General features: G+C 39.2%; 2 protein-coding genes across 2 annotated transcripts in view; one reads left to right on the top strand and one right to left on the bottom strand.

Annotated features, from left to right (window-relative positions):
- Nucleotides 1–12,159, bottom strand: part of rtn4rl1b (reticulon 4 receptor-like 1b) — a 142,672-nt gene extending 130,513 nt beyond the window's left edge. Inside the window, exon 1 of the mRNA XM_005474731.4 lies at nt 11,263–12,159. Within this exon, the coding sequence (XP_005474788.1) occupies nt 11,263–11,275 (13 nt within the window). The 5' untranslated portion in view covers nt 11,276–12,159. The remainder of the gene's footprint in view (nt 1–11,262) is intronic.
- Nucleotides 12,160–12,754: 595 nt separating this feature from the next.
- Nucleotides 12,755–21,589, top strand: part of dph1 (diphthamide biosynthesis 1) — a 60,347-nt gene continuing 51,512 nt past the window's right edge. Inside the window, exons 1-2 of the mRNA XM_003440119.5 lie at nt 12,755–12,911; nt 16,970–17,119. Coding sequence (XP_003440167.1) covers nt 12,860–12,911; nt 16,970–17,119 — 202 coding nt within the window. The 5' untranslated portion in view covers nt 12,755–12,859. The remainder of the gene's footprint in view (nt 12,912–16,969; nt 17,120–21,589) is intronic.

The following is a 21,589-nucleotide window of genomic DNA, read 5'->3' as shown; positions in this document are numbered from 1 at the left end:
ATCACTCTTACAATGCTACCTGAGGTTTATGCATGATGGCAATGCATTTTGTAAGTTTCTTAATGCATCAAGTAAAGCAAATTGTGGAGTATTAAAAATGTACTTTTTTACTCAAAATAACCAAAGAAATTAAATGAAACATCTTGCCTGACAGTAATATCCACAGCTTCTAAGCTTCCGTAGTAGGTGATGCTCCAACGGCTCTTTTTTGCTTTAAATTGATTTGTATACTAATTCATGACATGTGCTTAGTTTTCATGAAAGTGTAAAAAACTATATGGAAAACAGAAGATTTGATTAAAAAACATTTAAAATAAACTAAAAAGGTTTTCCTATAGTTTAATCATTTCACTCTAAAGACTAAAGCCAATAGTTGCCTTTGATCCCCTTTTATAGGCCAAAATCCACTCTGACTTTGTGCTGGCAATAATTAATAATAGTTATAAATAATGAAGTTACTGCTGCTGTTGTAAATGCGCTGAGCTCTCTCAACTTTGAATATACTCGTGCCTATTCTACTACTTTAGTGATACCATAAAGCAGCATGTATTTGATAAACTCAGAGAAAAGACTCCTACAAACACCTGGGCATCTGGCTGGGGCGCCTCCTTTGCACCTCCTGTGCAGGTGAGGTGTTTCTGGTGTCTGTGCTACCAGGTGGAGGCCCACGACATCCAGGAGAAATTATTCTCCCAACTGATTTTGGAACATCTTGATGGCTAGCTGAAAGATGGTGGCAGGGGAGAAGGTGGTCTGGGTATCCTTGCTTAGACTGCTGCCCTGCTGCTGCATGACTTGGACTTGGATAAGTGGTGAAAAATGCATGGATGGATAGATGAATGGCAATAGAGCTTAGATAAATAAGTCTGAAGTGAAAATCTTTGACTGAAATTAAAAAAGTATTCACACACCTCATCAAAATGCTCCATTACAACATCTTGTACAGATGACTTTAACACATCTATCTCAATGTCTTTGAGCAGTGTGCATTTTTTTAGTGCATGAGGTTGAATGTTTATTACCTGGTTTCTAGCGTTGCATATAAGCATATATTTGTAATAAATGTCTTCAGTAGAACAATCTCACCTGCCCTGGTCCATGGAAATGCGCATCAGCTTTAGGGGTCAACTGTTTTTCATGTCAATGATACCATCTTAGGCTCACAAAATCCCCTAGACATTTTAACATCTATCCCCTCCCCCCGTTACTCCCTCCATCTACCCAATCTCCATCCCATCAGTTCTTTCTGCTCTTTTTGTTCTTTTTTGACAGTGTCATTGAATCTATTAACTTCTGTTTCTCCCACAGCAACACAACCTGTGAATGTATTTGGTTAGAGCTCTGCGTTATCACCAATGCATATAAACACCTACCTTCTACTGCTTTGGTAAATTTTGAGGTCTCTTAAAGACAATGCATGACATTTCTCAGAAATCTTGAAACAATGCACATTTTGCTGCATAACAGATGCCATGGGGGGCAAAGTGGCCCGGCTACAGTTTATTATCACAATGGGTTAAAAGTTAAAGTGTCAGTTTGGCTGGCTTTAAGAGGGATTTGTCTGTCATGTAGCTCCTGAGGATGTTGTGCACCGGGCTACCTAACTCATAGTGACTGTTAACCTCTCCATCCATCATTGGAGAGTGCAGCTGTGACACAAAAAACCTGCTTCTTCCATTAGAGGCCTGACGGACCTTAATGCCTGTCCTTGCGCTTTCTCTCCCTCTCTCTTTGGCCCTGGATCGCTCACTTACAATAATGAAGTTGTCTGCCTCTTTCTGCTCCTGTGAAGTGAGCAACTAAACAAGTCTTTAATAATAGTTTTTTTTTCTTACCTTCTCCTCAGTACCTCTTTGTTTTCCCTTGATGCCCTCGTCTTTGAGGGATGAAGGGACCCACATTGGAAATGGTGTGAATTAGCAGATAGACACATAGGGATGAAAGACCAGCTCTTATTATGGCCTAAACGCATGAGCACACTTCTGGGAATAGAGATGTGTAAATGAGCTCCACACACCAAGTGCTGTCTTTTCTGTGCTGTTGTTTTGCTCTTTTAAATAATTGACAAGGCTCTGCTTGTGAAGACAGGGACAAATCTGCTAAGTTAATGTCCCAGCCGGAGGAGTTTTAGTACCAAACACTATCAATCCCCTCTACATAGAATTGTTACCGCAGTGGCGGTTCATAAATCATATGTAACCCCAGCTCAGCAATAGAAAAAGTCCGTTTTCCACCAGCGTGTTCTGTTTATTGTTTCACCAGAGAGCCGGCAGCAGATGACATCTGCTATATTTACTCTTTAGATTACGCTCTATTTCTAAACAATACGTTAATGTCAGGCGTGTCTGTGTATTGGGACTGGGGACATATTAGCATGATTGGTGAGGGCAAACTATAGGCTGTTCTTGGCCTTCGAGGGAATAAAGAGATTTGTAGATTTAGCAAGAGCTGGAGCTGTCAGAAGTGCACACACGGCTTAGACAGTGATCTTATACTGGGGTGTTGGGGCACAGCAGTTGCAGTGTTCACTGTCAGACTGTGGCATCTCTGTGTTCCCGGGTCTCCCATGGGAATTGAGCAGTGTGTGATTGAGGCCTTGACTGGAAGCAGCATCTACAAGACACAGCATACATGGTAGTGGCTTTCTATTAGCCTGACAGTTTTTTTTGTTGCTTCTTCTCCTTTTTTTTTGACTGCGGGCAAAGCAGGATGCAGCCTTCTCTTCAAGGTCCCTTGCCAACCACAGCAGATGGGTGGAAACCTCATAAAAACAGCTCTGAGCTTTCCCCTTTTGCTTACCATTATAATCCCAACAGAAAATATGCTTCTGCGCTGCCCAGGCAAAGAAAAAAGAAAGAAAGAAAAATCCATATCTGAAAGTGTTTTTATACAAATGGCCTTAGTCAAGCTTTTAGAACGCAGTGTTGTGACATTTGTCCCTTTGATGTGTCATAATGATGGTCAGCAAAGAGATGTTTCAAGAGCAGCTTGTTTCAAATCAGTTTCATCTTAAACAGAAAGGCACCTGGATTTTATCCGGTGCCACGTGCAAAGGAAGCTGCTTCATTAAAATGCACACCTGAATTCCAGCAGGATCAAGGTGATTGGAATGTAAAACAACCTGCTCCCAATTTCACAAGTCCTCGCTACTCTTTCAACTCCCCCATCCTAAAGTACAGTCTTCCCAGCCACACCTCTGCCAAAAAAGGCACAGCAACAACAGTTCAGCAGGCTGGAGTTGCAATGCAGCACAATACTAACATGTTTTAAGCATTCGCCGCATGCATTATGTGTCACAAACCACCTCAGCGTGTCATTTAAATCTAGCTAGTCCTCTATACTCTTTAACAAATACTTGAATAATTAAAACTCTTATCTCTGCCACACAAAACGGCACCTTGCTCCTCTATTGTGAGTTTGATGCCCAGTGTTTATGATGCAAGCACTTTTTGGCTTCAGTGATTTCTATGAGTGGGGGCCAATTCAGAAGAACAGTGTTTGTTAGGGAAGGAAAGCCGACAAATGTCAAGGACTCCAGTACATAAGGCGGGAGCATAAGACAGGTCCTTTCTGCACCAGAAATAGATTTCAATTTGAGTAAGGTTGCTGCAAAAACAGTAGGACATTTTTGACTCAGATTTAGCCAGATATGAAAAAAATGGAGGGTAAATTGAATCTGGTAATTCCAATCCTTTCTTATCCCCTTTCTATGAGCCTTAATAAGGTCAAAACATGGTTCTGCTGCTGTAAATGACTGAATTTAAGACCATTCTAAGACAATTGTCAGGGATTTGCATATAAAAAGATGTGCGATTGTAGAAAAGACCTTGGCCTATATTCTGTAATTACTACAACTCCATCTGTCTCTCAGTCCTGCCTTTTAAATAATGCTCACACATTTCCCTATTCAACTATTTTTTGGATTCTATAGTAAATCCTCTTGTCCCCCTCAAGCGATTATATGAGACAACATCTTGTACCAGGCTGTATCACATCAATTCACTCTTCAAATATTTAATAAAAGAAAATGGTGCTTTCAAATAAGAGTCAAATATATACCAATTCTAGAAAGTAGATGAATCAAAATAAAGGTTCAAGCTAAGTTTCTTCCAAGATTAGCCACAATTAGCCAAATTATCCTGTGACTGGGTAGTGTGAGACTGTTCTTTAAGTGGTGCTGCAGTTGTAGGCCACAGTGTGAATTCACATTTCAGGCCTGAATTAATTCGTTGCAGCAATTACCTGAACCCTGACTGTTCTTAAAAGTCAGCCTTAGCCATGACAGGCGTACGAGCATAGATAACATTAGCCAGAACACAGACATGGCAGATATTACAAGCACTAAGCTCAGATGTGACTGTGACAGTAACCTGCCTCATTAATGCCAGCGATGAGCAGGCCACATCTACTGGAGATGTGGAGGGGAGAAAACTAAAGCTACAGGGCCAGAGACGGGAGGCAGGAGGAGAAAAATGAAAAGATGACGGTTGTTACTGCCCTCATCTCATTCCCTTTCGAGTGTTTTAATTTTCCCTAGTTGCCAGAACTTTTACGTGGAAGCATCTTCAAACCTGCACACTCGGGAAACTGAATTAGCCATTGTATTTACTTCAAGCACCTTGAAACAAATGAGTTCTGACTGTGATATGGATGGAGTGTGAGAATAATCTGAGGCATAATAAGCGTGATAAATCAATGCCAGGACTTAGATTATTTTATGTAACACATAGAAGCTCTGCAACAGACTGGCGATCAGAAAGAACCTGCTCAAGGTAGCTTTATTATACTGAGCTCACCTACAAGCCAATATTACAAACATAATGGACCATTTACAACATTTAGTTTCTAATCTCGACCACACAAAACACCAAATATGTTCCCCTTCCGATGATAAGAACAACGAACGTGTGCGATAGACATCCCCCTCTCCCCTCTTGTTAACCTCTGCTGTGTCTTGATGATATGCCACTCCATTTTGAGAACTTGCTAACTCTCAATGGCAAAAGGGCAGATGCCCAGGTGCTGGTGTAACTGAATTGCTGTCCTCAGCACACAAAGGCAATGTCGCCTGGGGAGGATAGCTCAGGAAGGGGGAGAGCTGTCACAGTAACAGGAGAGCACCTGGGATTACTGTCAACAGTCTCTTGGACTGTCTCCCTCTGTCTCTCCCCCACCTCCCTCCTGTCTTCGAAGATCCATGGTATTCTCGATGACATTGACCTTTAAACTCCAATTAGCCACTTAATCACAAATTAATTATTAATATTAGAAAAACCAACAGGGCTTAGGTTGTTTGTCTCTTTCACCTCATTATCATCCGCTAATGACCAACCTTGCATCTCATTTCCACCACAAAGAGTGAGGAAATGGCGTTCGCACAAGAATCAGGTGACTTTTTAAAGGGCAAACAGAGATGGACGGACTTTTCTTTGCACGCTCTGTAATTTTGACTCCTATTCCAAGTCAAAATGTTGTGCGGAGTTAATCGTTCAGATGTCTCTTCAGACCGCATTAATAAGAGAGTTCTCAGCTGCGTAAGAGCACAGCATCCACTTCTGAACTCAGAGCCCTCATGACCTAATTCAATGTGAAATGGTTGACAGGGAAGTGTGAAATGGCTCCCAGAAAAAAAACCCAACAACAACAATTCATAGCAAAGAAGTGTCATGCACACCAGCGAGGGCTGTATTCTTTAACAGGCACAGCACCGCACACGAGCACGCACTCGTACACACACACACATAAACACATAAACACTTGTTAATTATTTGTCATCTTCTGTTAGATGTCACGTGCCAGACTCTTTTTTGGAAACACTCCTGAGTATTGGGCACTAAATAAATGGCTTTTGGGTTTGAGCAGTCTCCTTTGGCTAAATCAGATATTTGGAATGCAGAGGTGCACTGTGGCAGGATAATAAATGTGACTCAGTTATCCAATAATTGGTAATGTTCCTCTGTCAATTACCCTAGACTCTGTGTTTTTCTAGAATAGGTCTTAAGACTACCAATGGGCCATTTTATAGATTTTTTTTCTTCGTTGCCTTCATGGCTTGCACCAAAGCTTATGCAAAACGGCACAAAAATAAGTTGCTCTCGGTTTATTTCATTTTCACGCATCTACTTCATGTTTTGATTACCCTGCGAGTTTAAACAGATGTGTAGAAGGTCTTAAAATTTACGCCCTTAAACAACTGTCAGAGAGAACCAGAAATGTCGTCCTCCGCTCAGATTTGCTTTCTATTTTTCAGGCAGCTTAGAAAGACTTAGAGGATCAGTTTGAGGTTTATATTTTTGCTCCTCTCTACATTATCCTCTTCACTTCTCTCAAACCTGCTCTCCTCCAAACCCTCAGACATCAGTCCGCACTGCCTCACACCCGCACAGAAACACAAGTCACGCTGAAAAGTACAACAATGCAGAGCTGACAAGGAGTGATAGCAAAAGGCTGACACTGTGAGCGGATTAGGAAGGTGATAATGTGAGCAAGGAATCTATTCTCTTTAAATAGAACTATCTTTGAGTCTTGAGGACGGTTGCAAGTTTGCAGCAGTGACGGATGGGCAAACATTTCAAATCACTTGTGATGGATAAGGGCAAAACCCATGTTTCTTATTCAGAAAAAACCAAGAAGACATTTTTTTTATTTCTTTTATTTCCTTTAATGTTTTGCCTTATGATCAGCAGCATGGCACTTGATGTCTATGAGTCATACCAGGCTCTGGTTAAATAAATTCCTGCCAAAAAAAAGAGTAGCCCCTTGACATCTGTGGTTATTTGATATTGTGGAGGGCATTATTGGAGCTGTGGCTAAAGAGCATTTCTGATTCCACTGACACAGGTCCACAAGATACAACCTGCATAAGTGAGCAGAGCTGGAAAGCTAAAGAGCGGAGGCCACAGGTGTTCCCCTTACACTATATTCATTGTGCTGCAATCATTAATAGCAAATCCTCCAGCCCAGCCAGCTAGTGCTGAAAATAACACGAGCCATGTGCTACTTTAAAGTCAGTGCTTGTAGTTGCAGCTGATTTTCCAAATATGATTACTAAATGCTACAGCATATCAAAAAAGCAATTATCCCTGTATATATTGTCAATCACTGTAGTTGGGAGATTAAAGAGGACACTGTGCTGTTGTTGTTTTCAATTATGAGTTTACCATGTTCAAATTTTCATTTAATTACTATTCATATAATTGCTGATGTGAATGCATGTCCTCACCAGCATAAAGCTTCCATGCTCTGTGGTGTTCTTCCAGTTCCCTTTGTTCTTTTTCAGTTAAATTCTATTAAAAATAAGAAGCTCATCATGTTGAATGAAGTCAGTGCAAATGTATTTCCTAAGTAGTCTTATCTTGAAAGCCTGACAAAAAAGGAAACCTTACCATACTTTCAGTGTTTGAAAGTATGTTTGTGCACACACGTACAGCTGTTTTCAGGAGACAGTGAAAATCCTGTTTTAGATTTAGAACATGAATTTATGGTCATGAATTATTAGTGCAAAGATAAGGTATCAGTGCTGAGGTAAAACTTGTGCTGCTTATGCTATAGAATTTCCAAGGAAACACGTAATCCTTTCCTCATGCTGTTTGCTATTATGTGTGCTGGGCTAAACTATGGGAGAGACAGATGCAACAACATGTAGTAGGTGAACAGCAGGAAAAGATCAGATGTGTTAAACCTGTCCAAACAACAAGCTGAACCAAGTACATGCTGACCCGAGTGTTTTGCTCTGAAAAACAACTCCTTGTGCAAATTGTGAAACTTTCGGGGAAGCAAACATTGCTCTGGGAATATTTTAATGGGAAAAGGATGTCACTTTGTGGAAACTTGTGCAATACTGAATGGGAATAATGGTGGAAGCAATCTAATGGGAGGTGTCTAGAGGGGATTGGTGTTCTGTGGAAACACATAAGTAGGAGATTTTGCAACTATGGTGGTTGCTTTTATATACAAAGACATTTTTTCTGTGTTTCTCTAATACGTTTTTGGTAAATGACTGCTGCCTCAGACTTAATACAGAGATCATATTTATCAATGATTTTGCATGTTTTTTCCTCTTCATTACAGCCAAAGCATAGCAGTTTTCAAAGCACGACAAAGTTTGTAGGTGATTCTTTTCGGTACACGATGAAGAGCTACTCCTAGAAACTATAAACAAGCTCTGTTTTAAGTTATATACGCTTATGTTTTGCATTATCAGTGCATGCTGGAAGTGAATGAGACACCCTTTACTTTTGCATTTAAAAGACTGCTTTCATTTTTTTCCATCATAAAATGGGAAGTATGTCAATATCTTATTTATCCATACATGTTGCCTGCACTGATCTCTCCCTGTTCATATGCAGGCACAGTTTTGCAGAATTCATGCTCTAAAGCATCAAACCTGTCTGATAGCAATGTCATGTGATAATGCATTCTTGTTGCTCTTTGAATTTTGTCTTTCAAGCACTGGGGATTAACAGAGCCTTTTTGTTTATGTTTCCTGGCCATAGATAACCAGTTTAAAAAAGAAAAAGAAAAAAAACACATCCATCCAGTTCCCTGTGTGAAATAGCATGACAGTGCAAAATTAATGTATGTGATTAATTAATAAAGGTGATTTCATGTTGCCTGTGATATTCTCAACAATCTTCAAGCCATTGAAAATTGATTTTTATACTACCTCAAAATGAACAGAAACTTGTGGCTGCTTACTGAAGTGAAATAATCTATGAAATGCAGGTCTGCAGTACATCCTGAATGGGCTAAAGCATGCATAAACAAATCTATCTGTGTAATTATGAAAGGACAAGGGTATGTGCATCTTTATCTTTTACAGCGAGTAGATTTTTTTTTTTTCGCAAGTGAGTCAGCAAGTACATAAGTTGCATGCCTTTCTATGCCTGTCTGCATGGATCGTTTGTTATATGCCAAAGTACAAAAAGCCTAAGCTGAGCCTCTTCCAATAATCCTGAATAACATGTAGCAGCAATTACAGCATGCCGCGGCATGGTATATTCAGTGGACATCTTGTCCTTTCCATCTCAGAGCTGTTCTGACAGATCATCCCTTGTGTCCACTCTATGGCTGACTGGTTTTAAGAAAAAGAAAGACGGTGCAAGTGAGAAAGACAGAAGAGTCAAGACAGAGATGGAGTGACATGTATTGCATGGCTACGTAAAGCAGACACGTACTGAACCCAGATACAGACTCAACCTCATAGCTGTTCTAAGTTGTTCTAAGTCACAGAAAAGACACAAAGCAGAATCATAAACATCAGTCAAACAAAGATGTGTGGACTGTGTTATCTCAGTTGAATATACACTATAACAAATGTACATTTTCAGACATGTTTGTTGTTTGTATGGACACAGCCATACAAATATTACCTCACTGCAACAACAAACAACCTGTACAAAATCATTGCCTAAAGCTTATGAGATCAACATTGTAAATTCTAAGTGCCCATTCCATTAAGATGGTAATTAGCCACAGCAAACTACAATATGGAGTCATCCTGAGGTGTACTCTCAACATAGGTCAGCTAAGATGCTTTCCTTCTATGTGTATGTGAATGGTGGGTGTCTAACAGTAAATGCTGTGCCCGATGCATCAGACAGGTTTCCTAGAATGTGTTATTTTTGGTTAAAAAATTCAAATTCACCACAGAACTTCTGCAGTGTTCCTGCCAAAGCTGACGCATCTCTGCTTCACTATTGTAGACCCAGACATGTTGGCATGCTGAGCAAGTCATTTGTTTTGAATTAAGTGATTTTCTGTCCGCCACTGTGCAGTGGCTGGACAGCTGATTCACAAGTGACAATGTAGCAGGAGTACCAAATCCTCAGAGGCCACCTCTGTACAGTTCAGTTCTTAATTTAACCCTTGCCATATACACTGAAAGAGAAAAAAAATGAAAGTGTGCTCTGGGGAATCTTCTCGTTGAGAATCTGCTTGTTATAATTACATGTTATCACTTCGGCACTTACCAGCGTGGCTGTTAGTTAGAACAGAGAGAGACATATTTGTTCATGTGTTAAACTCTCTTCTGGAAAAGAGCTTCTTGTAGAACGTACATCATGACTCACGCCAGTTCTCCCAGATATCCAGCTGTAACACTTCTCATAAAAGCTGTGAATGAACTGTCTATTGCGTGTGGAGCCACATCAGTTATGAGAAACTGTCAAGATACAGGCTTAGACATTAAACCTCTTCTCAGAGCTATAAGCAGCTATAAACACGGTGGGTTTCATCTCAACTGTTGGAACAGCAATAATCGATCTGATGACAGCTAAAAAAACATGTTGTTTTTCTCTGCCCTGGAGGAACATGACAGAAACAAACCCTCTAAACAGACAGTTTATCACAAGACAGAACAAATAGCTAAAAATACAACACAAGCCGTTTGCTGTATGCCATGGCAAAGTCAGAGAAAAGTAAATCCTAATGCAGTGGCTGGAAAAGTGGAGACTAGAGGTCTCCAGGGGTCCCTAAAGGGTCTCCAGGGGCCACAGCAAAATGAGAAACAGTTTAATTTCACTATTATTCCACTCCCTCAATAAAAGCACAGTGGGAGCATAGTGCTCTAATCCATTCTCATTAGAGGTTTTAGTCTCCCTACTGTTGTTACACATCTAGTGCAGACAGCTATACAGCTGATTGGTCAGTTGAAGCATTGAATGAAAGAAACCATTCCTCGGAGCAAAGATAGGGACAAAGCAAGAGTGCCCGATAGCTATCTACCGGGGGGATCTCGATATTAAAAGTTTCAGGAGCTCTTCCTTTTTATATTAAGTGCCAAAGGTCTTGAGTGCTCATATAGTGTGTAGCCAGCGGAGAATAACCTTGTGAACTACGATTTGATCCATCACATTTAAATGTACTGACACAGAGCAAAATAATAATCCTTCAACCGAGGGAAGTGCTCGGAGAGATAGCCCTGTGACCCGGGTACAACTCATAAACTGCAGTGCGGCATCAGCTGTATTAATATCACACACTCGTCCCCGTGTATCCTTACACAGATGAATATTTCATTCCCAGAAACCTTCAGTGCGTGTTTTGCAAATTAAAGATGCGCTTAGAATGGCGCATCGGCTGTAATAACACATCTGCGGGGCAGCGTGGTGCATTATGATTGTGTCATATTTAAACATCTGTTTCATAACGCTAAAAAGTGCACGCTGTAGATCCACGTACCGTGGGGCATTACGACAAAGCAGAATTCGTCGTGGTTAAATACTACTTCATTTTGGGGGGCAAAAGTTGAGACTTACTCACCCCTTTTGAACATTTTTGCAGGCCTAGGTGTTTTTCGTCTTATGTCCTCTGAGAATCATCTATTCTTATATTCCAGACTTGGAACTTGTGCCTTTTAGTTTTGAAGTTGATCCACAGCTTTCGTGGCTCGTCGTGCGAGTGTTAGCTGTCACTCCTCTGGATTTTCTTGCGATCCACTGTATTGAGTTGCAGTTGCAGGATGGCTGCCGCGGGATTGATAAATATTAACAAACAACAGTTTTCTATTTCATAAAGTCTGGCAGATCTGGAAATGATGCAGAAATCACCGGGAAAGCAGACCAACTAAAAGCGTCCCCCCTCTGTCCGAAATAATGTTAACTCCAATGTGAGTGATGACCGCAAACGCTCAGTACAGTCCGACACAGCCCCTTACAGCCAACTCCTTTCAAACCCGAATCACCGTGCAAGCTTCAAATCAGTTCTGGGGGGCAAGTCGACGGTGATCACAGGAAGACTCCGAATAAAAAACCCCACAGATATTTCAATTTAAGTGGCCAATCTCAAATTCTTCTCTCGGTGCTTCGGTGCCGTTCAAATCTCACCATATTTAAAATCTCTAATTAACATAAGTTATTTGGATTCACATTTCGCCTCTGATGTCGGATTAGCCTATAAACGTAGACTCTTCAAATCCTCCTTAATAATGTAGACTTTGATGGCGTCGCTTTTCTTAAAATCCCCCACTTTTCCGCTCTCCCCTCGTAATTATTACATTTCTGTGATCTTGTCTGTGAAGATCTCTCTCTCTCTCTCTCTCTCTGCTTTCTACCTATGGTTCAGGGCTTGCTGATGCGCTCAAGGAGGGAGAAGTATGTTACCGCCTCAGCCTCCCTCCACCGGGCAGCACACTGCTCCATCGCTCTCAGTGCCTCTGCCCCTGTCAGACACACTGCTCCCTGACACCAGCGGGCTTCGTAAAACATATGAAATGACATAAGGAGAGAACCCCCCCCCCAAAAAAAACAACAACAAAAACTTCAATCACCGACAATAATCTTAATCAGCATACAAAATGTCAGGAAAACCAGGCGATGTGGTGTTATAAAATGTATGTTATAAAAGAAACTGATTTGCAAAGCAAATTCATCCATCCAACTGTATTATAGATAACAGACCGACCCCCCCCCCCCCCCCCCCCCCCCCACACACACACACACACCTTGTATTTATTTTCTATTAATTTATATTAAATGTATATGATCTATGTATATTTTCTATTGTATATTTTCTTATTATATTATTATTATTATTATTATTATTATTATTATTATTTCGTAATAAAATAGGTTGTAGACCATAAAATGAGTTCTATTTCATTAAATTTTATTCCCACTTCGAGTATTGGCTCTTGCTCTTTGCTATTACTGTTTAACCTGCAGTATAGAAAAGTTTTATACCGAAGTTTTCAGGTCAATTAAGTCTGGTCACCCTGTCTTCGTGTCCCGATACAGTCATTGGTCCCGATCAGCTAAATCGGTTGCATCGGTGCTCCGCTTCTCTTCACTGTTCTCTGTAATCGATTGGTTTCCCCTTTCCGTTCCTCACACGTGCGTGTGTGTTTTGGAGGAAAAGAAAGATGGCAGCGCCCTCGAGTGAAGTGCAACTTGTTCCTGCCAAAAAGCCCCCAGGTAAATATTCATTTCGTCTGTGAATTAATTAATATAGAAGAAATTCTGTTTCGCATGAGTGTTTTGTAGACATCCGGTTTCCGCGACGAAAACAGGTATGGCTATAGTACAAACAAGAAAGTGAGTAGCGCGTCCAGCTTGTATGACGTTAAGTAGATAAAAGAGGTGTTCATTATACATTTACGTGGTAAAGCATTTTGTATATTAACACTAAGCATCCCATCCACGTTCACACTTGTCGATGTGACGTCCTGAGATCGCTGCGGAGTGTCTGCAGAGAGACATTTCAGATATAGAAATTTCTCCGATGCCTTGTAATGCGTTGGGTTTATAGGTGCTGCACACGGTATCAGCCTGTGAAGGTTCTCAGTCATCCAGGTCATCGTAGTCTAAGGAGTTTGGAAAGAAAAGTGTCTGGACTTCTTTAAGTTGCGTAAAGACGTTTCACCTTCACAACTGAAGAAGCTTCTCGGATGAGAGGTGAAACGTCTTCAAGCAGACGCTTTTCTTTCCAAGCTCCTTAGACCACACGGTATCAGAGTTTACCCTTAGAAATAAATGTAGATAGTTAAATGTTCGGATCAGCTGTCCAGACTTGTACTGGTCGCACTTGTGTGACTAGTGAAAGGTCTCTTAAATAGGGATAGAAATACAGCAGCAAGTTTTTGGATGTCCTCGCCTTTGTCCAACACAAGCTGAACTTCCAGCACCCGCTATGTTTGGTCGTACTGCCAGCTGGACGTATTTAGATCATGGTTGCGAATGAATAGGCCAGAAAACTCGACTCCCATTCTTCATGTCTCCTAGGTACTGTTCACTTTTCTCTGTCCTCAATGGAAAGTGTCATGAGGTAAACTAAAGGGTGTGAAGGGCTGCTTCAGATAAATGAAATGCCTGTCACATTGACAATAGTTACTCCTATCCACTCAATGTGTTCTTCCAGCTGGAAAGTCGAACTACTTTAAATCCGGCCCTCATTATTTTTTTCTGTGACTGAAGCACAAATGTCACAATACCAGAAATTTAGTGGACTGTACCAACACCATTATGCCATTTTCAATACTCCAAAACAAAATGATTGCCCCATGTACTTAAACAGAAACTCTTTATTAAACTGGCATTTTAAATTACTGACATGATAAGGTAATGAAGGAAGTACTGAAGCACATTTTCTTGGTATATTTTAAAAACTCAACCAGCTTTTGCAGCGTACATTTGGCTGCATAATTTGCTGCACAGAGACACATTTGTTTGTAGTTCTGCTTTTGTACATATGGTGGATTGAAAACCAAACAATCAATATGTGATTAAAGTGCAGACTTTCAGCTTTCATTCAAGGCTTTTCACAAAAGTAAGGTATTAATGCTTTAGGAACCACAGTCATTTTTATACATAGTCCCCCATTTTCAGAGGCTCAAAATTAATTGGATAAACTAGCATAGTTTTAAATAGAATGATTATATTTAATACTTTTCAGTCAGTGGCTGAGATGCTCTGCTAGGACTTTGCTGCAGCCACCATCGGTTGCTGCTTGTTTGTGGTTCTTTCTGCATTCAAGTTTTTTCTTCAGTAGCTAAAAAGCGTTCTCTCTTGGGCTGAGATTAGGTCATTGATTTGACCACTGAAGAGTATCCCATTTCTTCACTTTGAGACACATCAGTATTGTTTTGCAGTATCATTGGGTCATTATCCAATGACGCTGCAAAGCAATACTGCTAGTCATTATCTGTTTGTACTGTGAAGCACTGTCTGATTGGTCTTGCAGCATTTGGCTAATACTGAGCAGGGAGTATACACTTCAGAATTCATCCTCATCCAAACAGTTTCTCTCCTTTATATTTTTCTTTTTCCATCATTCTGGTACAAGTTTGTCTTGGTTTCATTTGTGCAACGTGTTATTTTCAGAATTGTAAAGGCTCTTTTAGATGTTTTCTGGAAAAGTCTAATCTGACCTCCCTGCTGTTTGGTGTAACCAGTGGTTTACACCTTGTGTTTGTAGGCCTTGACAATGGTATGCCTACTTCTTTCAGAGTGTTTTTGACTTGGTTAGATGTTATCAAATTGTTTTTCCTTAAAAGTTTTGTCACTCATCTTGCCAAGAAGAAATTGCCTCTTCTTGAAGTGACAGATTTAAATGAAAAGTTGATGCATGACTGTACATTTTAGAGCTGTTTCATCACAGCACTAAGGTGATCACTCAGAGCAGCTTTGTATTGATTTGCTGTGACTTTTATCTTCAAGAAGATAAGTTGGTCTATTGCATGTCAGGAAAATGTTCCTACAGAATGAAAAATAAGCTAATTTGTCACTTTAAGGCAAAAGGTTTTTGCATTTTTTAAAAAATATGTCACATTTCTAACTCAATGCCAAATCTATTGTTAAAAAATGGAGGAAAATAAAGTGTTCTTTAGTATAAGGACAAGTAATAGCCAGTGTCAAAGTTGAATAATTATATGGTAATGTGGTATGTCTTGGGCCAGTGATCATTTCTTGATGTTTTTGGTGTAAGGGAGCCATATTTTTATTTTTATTTTTTTTTAAGTGGACTTGAGCAATAGTTCTCCAGGTTTTCTTTTTGAAGGTCTTTCAAAGTTTTTGTTAAGGACATTGTTCGCGTATTCATTATTTTTTTTCTCTTTTGTTAAGCTACTTAACACTGACCTCTGAGTCATTCAAGCATAAAAAGGGCACCAAACTCAAGCGATGAGCCAGTGTTGTGTCTATACATAACAGATATTTTAAATTCTGTTATTAGGGACTTTCCTATTAGCAGCCTGTCGCAAAAACACATTTGTTCCTGTTTCTTTAGTTAAATCTACAATAAAAAGCCAAATATAACGCGCAACACATAAAATAATATTTTCGCATTAACAAGGTGGTTCCAAAAGCACAATTAGCTGAAGACTTTGAATATCTCATCATGGAGTACAGTGTATACTCAAATGAATCTGAGGAAGTGGAGAAAAAAATGAAGATGTGGCCTAAAAACCGATCTACAATAGAAGAACAGTATCTGAAAGTCTTTAAGAAGCAGGAAAAAAACCAGAAACGCGGGACCTGAAACATCTGGCCTTTCAGTTGATCCGTCTTCACCGGAGATCCTCATCAGAAATGGAATTAGTGGAAGTGTGGTTGTCAAGAAGCCATTCTTAAGACGGGGAACAGTGCAGAAAAGGCTGAGGTGGACTGGTCTCCCCAGAGCCCGGATCTCAACATTATTGAAGCACTTTAAAATCATCTTGAAAGAGAACTGAAAAAAGGCAGTCAACATCCGAGAAGAGCTATTTATGTCCTTCAAGAAGAGGAATAGAGGAATTCCTGAAGGTTACTTAAAAAATTACAAGAAAGCTTACCTAAAACAGTTTGGGCTGTGTCGAAGAATAGTGCTGGTCACTCCAAATATTGGCTTTCAAACCTGTTAGAAATATTTGCAGGGATTTATTAAAAAATGTTTGCATATTTCAAACAAATTGCTGCACCAATGTCACACTTTCCTAGAAAACTATAAGAAGATGAAGGGCAGCTCAAGACTTTTGGATGATACTGGACATTGTGACTATAATTCTGGCTCTAAACTTCCCCAGGTTTCAGTGTTTCTGCAAGTTCAATGAGTAATGGAAAACTAGGCTGACAAAATTCCAAACATCAGAGACCACATAATGAAACTTCTTTAAAGAACTGTTTAAAATTAAAATAAATTCTAAATGCAATGATTTGAAAATAATTAAAATACTCCATGTAATAGAAAACAGGACAAAGATATGATATCAGATTTAAGATATGCACATTTTTAATTTAATGTCAGCAACACTTTTAATAAAGTTTTTGAGAGGGGCATGTTTCCTGCTGTGTTAAATCACTTTTATTAAAAATACTCTGTAGAGACGGACTCCTGTAGTTTCTTTTTAAGGCAAAAACTGGCATATTGCTTAACTTATAAAGTCTAGTTTTGTGATAACTTTAGTGAACTTTCTATACAGACCTAGGTACATTATATATGCTTCAGACTGTGTTCACCGCATTGCTAACAGGTCAATAATTTAACTTTCTCTTTTTAGCTCGAGGACCACGGCGGGTAGCCAATCAAATTCCAGATGAAATCCTCCAAGACCCTGAGTTACAGGAGGCAATCAAAGCCCTGCCTGCGAATTACAACTTTGAGATCCACAAGACAGTTTGGCGAGTGAGACAAGCAAAAGCTCAGAGAGGTGAGTTTCTGTTACATCCTATTTGTTTTTTTTGTTTTTTTGCATAAGCTTTTAATGGAAACAGAATCTGTAGTTGAATTCCACAATGTCACAATTCTCACATTCAGTCTGAGTACGGCTGTGCCCTCACCCAGATCCACAAATACCTAAACTGCTTGTGCTATAAGCTTTTAAAATGAGCCGCAGGCTTCTGATTTAACTACTGAATTGGGTCAGAGGTTGGATGAAGTTATTTGGAAGTAAAGGATCTGTAGCTGTCTTTTACACAGCCTGGGATTTCATAAGAGAAACGGTTCTAATATGTAGCGCAAATTATTGGTCAGCGTGAGCAGAAATGATGCTTTTCGTGAACAATATCTGTTCCATATTCTGACACGAGCAACTGTGCAACTCTTTATTTTAACTGAAAAATATTTGTTTTATGTCTGTTTCATTTTATTGTCAGCTTTAACATACAACTAATATTACCTAAAGGTTTATGAAACAGTTCCACGAAGAAGATTTTTCTTTTGCTTTACTGCTGTTTTGCAAGCTTTTAGAACGTGTGGGAAGCAGAGCATTGAACATTTATATACAGAAATACCATGCATGCATGCTTTCATTCAAAATGTTGTCCCTGGGTGCATCTGTGCTTTGACCTACTTTGAAGACTTTATTGTTCAGTTGTTAATGTGCAAGATTTATACAGGTTTATCCAGTTTGGGACAAGCGAAAAAGGCTCCCTTCATCATCCACAGTTACTGTCATTAAAATCAGCATCAGTGTAGGGAACTGAAGAAAATACATCAACACAAGGTCCGCATGCCTTCAGATGTAATATACATGCTGCTGCATTTAGCTTCTCATGTGTGGGTAGCAGATTCAGGCTATGTTGGTATAAATTATAAAAATTAAGCTGGAAAAGCATCCAGCGTATGATCCTAAGTTGGATAAGCAGTTAATAAAATGGTTGGACTGTCTTCTTGAGTCTTTTATGGGTGGACGCAATAGCCTCAAAATGACATCAGATATTTGAAGGAAATTTGCAGCAGTGATATTTCTGATGATATAGGAAAAAAATACTGAACAGTGTTATATTTTTTTATCGGTCAGTGCAGCTGGCAGCCAGCAGCACTTAGTAGTGCGAACAATATGAAAGTCATTGTCTGTCCTTCATTTTCAAAGAGCTCCTGTCATTCAAGCTGACCTAATTCAAAGAGTGAATCAATTACCACAAGGTGCTGGGAGCAACACCACCAGTAATGTCAACAGCAGCAGTAAGGTGCCAGTATACCTGCTGTAATGGTTGCTTCGCTCACCACCCCAACCTCGTTTTACAGTCACTTGTATTTATACCTGCTAATAAGGCGCAGGAAGCTGCTACGATATTCTCTTGAACGATAGGTGTCGCCACTCGGATAATATCGCAACATAAGTTCTGATATAAGAGGAGAAGTAATCAAAACTAGAAGCCAAGACTTTGAGTGTTTTTTCACTCTGATCAGCTCTGGTGTCATTAAAATGGTGGTAAAAATGATCGTACACTCGTGTCTTCCACCTAGCTGTGGCAGCCATAGTGCAATGCACCAGGTTACAAAAATCGAGAGGTGCATAATGGCCCCATTAAATGATAGTAGTGTTGATGCAGCATAGTCAAATATGAGAACAAAAGTAGCCTAGGTCATGTTTTCCCTGGAAATTTTAAGTAAATGTATAACTGCTTAACGCTTCAACTATAACTGAAGTAAGTAACTCGTTAGGAGAATGCACAATATTGTCACATCATAAAACTGAGAAATATTTCTGCCTGTGATTTTGTAGCTTGGGTTGAACTTTTTAACCAGTTGCTTAAAGCCCTGCTTTTCCATCATGTAACCAAATCTGTAATCTCCATCCACATTTGCTCTTCCTGTCATATGGAGTAATTTGCAAAGCATTGTGCTCTGTTGGAGGCTGATGAAGTAGTTCCCTTTTTACGAAGTTTTTATTGGAGGCTGAAACAGAGCTCTCGCTCTTAGATATGTCTAGGCTCGTGTCGTTGTTGCGTACTATAGAACATGACACATGGCATTGCTATATCATTGATATCAGCTATATATCATATAAATATTTATATTATCGCAGACGGTATGACATTGCACACCTCTACTTTTGCTTCTTCCTGACCATCTTTACCCTTGATTCTGTTATAAAAGTGTAATGTTGTAAGCGCATGTCAATAAAAGAGGGATGCCGTGTGAAAAGTGGTGCTGGGATCAAAGATAGGGATTGAAGTTTCTATTAAAAATATGGTTTAAACAACTTGCAAAAAATTACATTCTAGTTTATTTGCATTTGACAGGGTGTCTGAACTTTTCATAAACAGCAGTTGTAGATACATTCAGTTCTATCAATGCTTATTAGTTTAGCAACAAATCTAATGGTAAGGTTTTTATTTTTTGTTTTCCTGAAAATGCAAATTGTGCTTTGTGTGCATTGTACTCTATTCAAATTTACATGAGTTGCTGCACACAGACAATTTAGAGATTAAGATTGCAAGTCAAAAATATCAGTACTTTTTTTCTCTTACATACTTTCACATACAGACTTGTGTTTTTACCCTCATGCATTGCTGCATGTATAGTCTGACTTTTCCTGATGCCATTTTTTTCTGGTGCAGCGGCATAGGAATAATGTGTCAGTATTTGCTTCCAGCCTTAAAAAAAGATCTTTCACTAATATATGTGTCAAAATGTGTATTTTTTCTACTCCTTCATGCCTTGGGTAGTAGTATGCAGATGGCATGCCAAGAGGATAGGGTTTTTTTGTCCCTGTGGGGAGTGTTTGTTTTATTGCAGCCTGCTTTCTTTGCTTTTTCTGTTATGCGACTTCTTTTTATCAGAGCTTCTGTCTCTGAACTGAAAACTCACCTCATCACCCCAGTCTCTCTTTGTTCCTCTTTGTGTCCATCTGTTTCTTTGTCTTCCTTTGAACTCTGCAGTGGTCTCATAGTCTTCTGTTAAAACTGAGAACTGAGCATCATACCATAAAATTTTATTTTGGTTCCCCAGCCTCTTTTTTTTTTTTTTTTTTTTTTTTTAAATCTAATCTATTATGCAATTTTCAGAACATTTTCGTTCTTCAGCAACTTTGGCTGTTGGCTGTCTTCTATCATAATTACATCATACATTCAATGAAAATAAAGGCAAGTGAACAATTTAGTTTTTCAGCAACTTTAACTTCTGCTGTTGCGATTGCATCATCCGTTCACTTAAAATGAAGACCCAAAAAAGTAATAACAGGTAATATTAACTTGGTGACTTGAGGCAACTATGTCTTTGGTGTTGAATTTCAAGTATTATATTTATACAATTAAATAGATAAGAATAGTTCATTTTCTAACTTTGATTAGGAAATGAATTGAAGCTGATGATTTATTGCTCAGTATAAATTAACCCCTGTATGTGGATTATTTGTGGTAATTATTTTTGCATTGTGTTAAATGTGATTTTTGATGGGGTAGAACACTAGTTTCCATGTCAATAAACATGTAAAAAAGCCAGAGATAATTAAATGAGTACATTTGACATTTTCTTTTTGATGTTTGCTTGAACTACAAGAATTAAGTTCTATGTGAAGCATTTAACACCATCTTTTTAGTTTCGACAGTAATCCTCCATGTTGCAGTTAGAGGCACGATCAAGCAAAATAGGATAATATCTTAAAGCTAATAATCCTGGTTTCATTGCAGTCATTAATTTTCTAAACTTTAAAATTGGGTTATGAATTATCTTTGAATTATAATCACAAACAATGTTAGCTTCACATCCAGCTAATGTGGAATTCATGGTACTGTGTTTCTGTCTGTTTCTATTTGCCTACACAAAGACAAGGATTATATGTATGTAAACTGGTCCTTCAGAAAGATAACAGCACATAACCCAACAGGAATTATGCTATGGGCAGCGTAGCAGGTTAAAAAGTGGGCCTGGGCAGCAAAAGGAGCATAGGTCACCACCTAAAGAGAGAAATGTAAAAAATCTGATATCCAAGAACAGCGTGAGAAGCTTCATGACTCCAGCGGACATTTTACATTGTTTTAACTTGAGCTCTTTGTATGTTATACCTGTTGTCTTTTCCGTGGCTCGCTGAAGGACCAACAATTGCAAAAGCGAGAGGATTCAAAATTCAAAAAGCCTTTAAAATTCTTTTTGTACATCTCTGTCCACCTTTTTCTACATTCTCCGTGAAAGTTGTTGGGTAGTAGTGATTGAAGTCAGTAGTGAGCATTTGTATTTCTTTATCTATGAAGATGGGCAACTATAAAACACATTATTAGGTGTCAATGATCAGAAACTCCTTAAAGCGCCAGTATACAGTCTGCATTGGTCGCTTTGTGCACTGTTGCAACATCATAACGCAGTCACTTTTATTAATGTCCGCTGTTCAGACACAGGAAGCCGCAGTATTGAACTAAGGAGTTTTTTGAGGTCTTTAGACGCATCTGTCACT

Source organism: Oreochromis niloticus, linkage group LG14 (genome assembly GCF_001858045.2).
Source record: "Oreochromis niloticus isolate F11D_XX linkage group LG14, O_niloticus_UMD_NMBU, whole genome shotgun sequence".
NCBI lineage: Eukaryota > Metazoa > Chordata > Actinopteri > Cichliformes > Cichlidae > Oreochromis > Oreochromis niloticus.
Note: the sequence above shows the minus strand (reverse complement) of the source record. Positions and strands in the feature narration are given on the sequence as shown.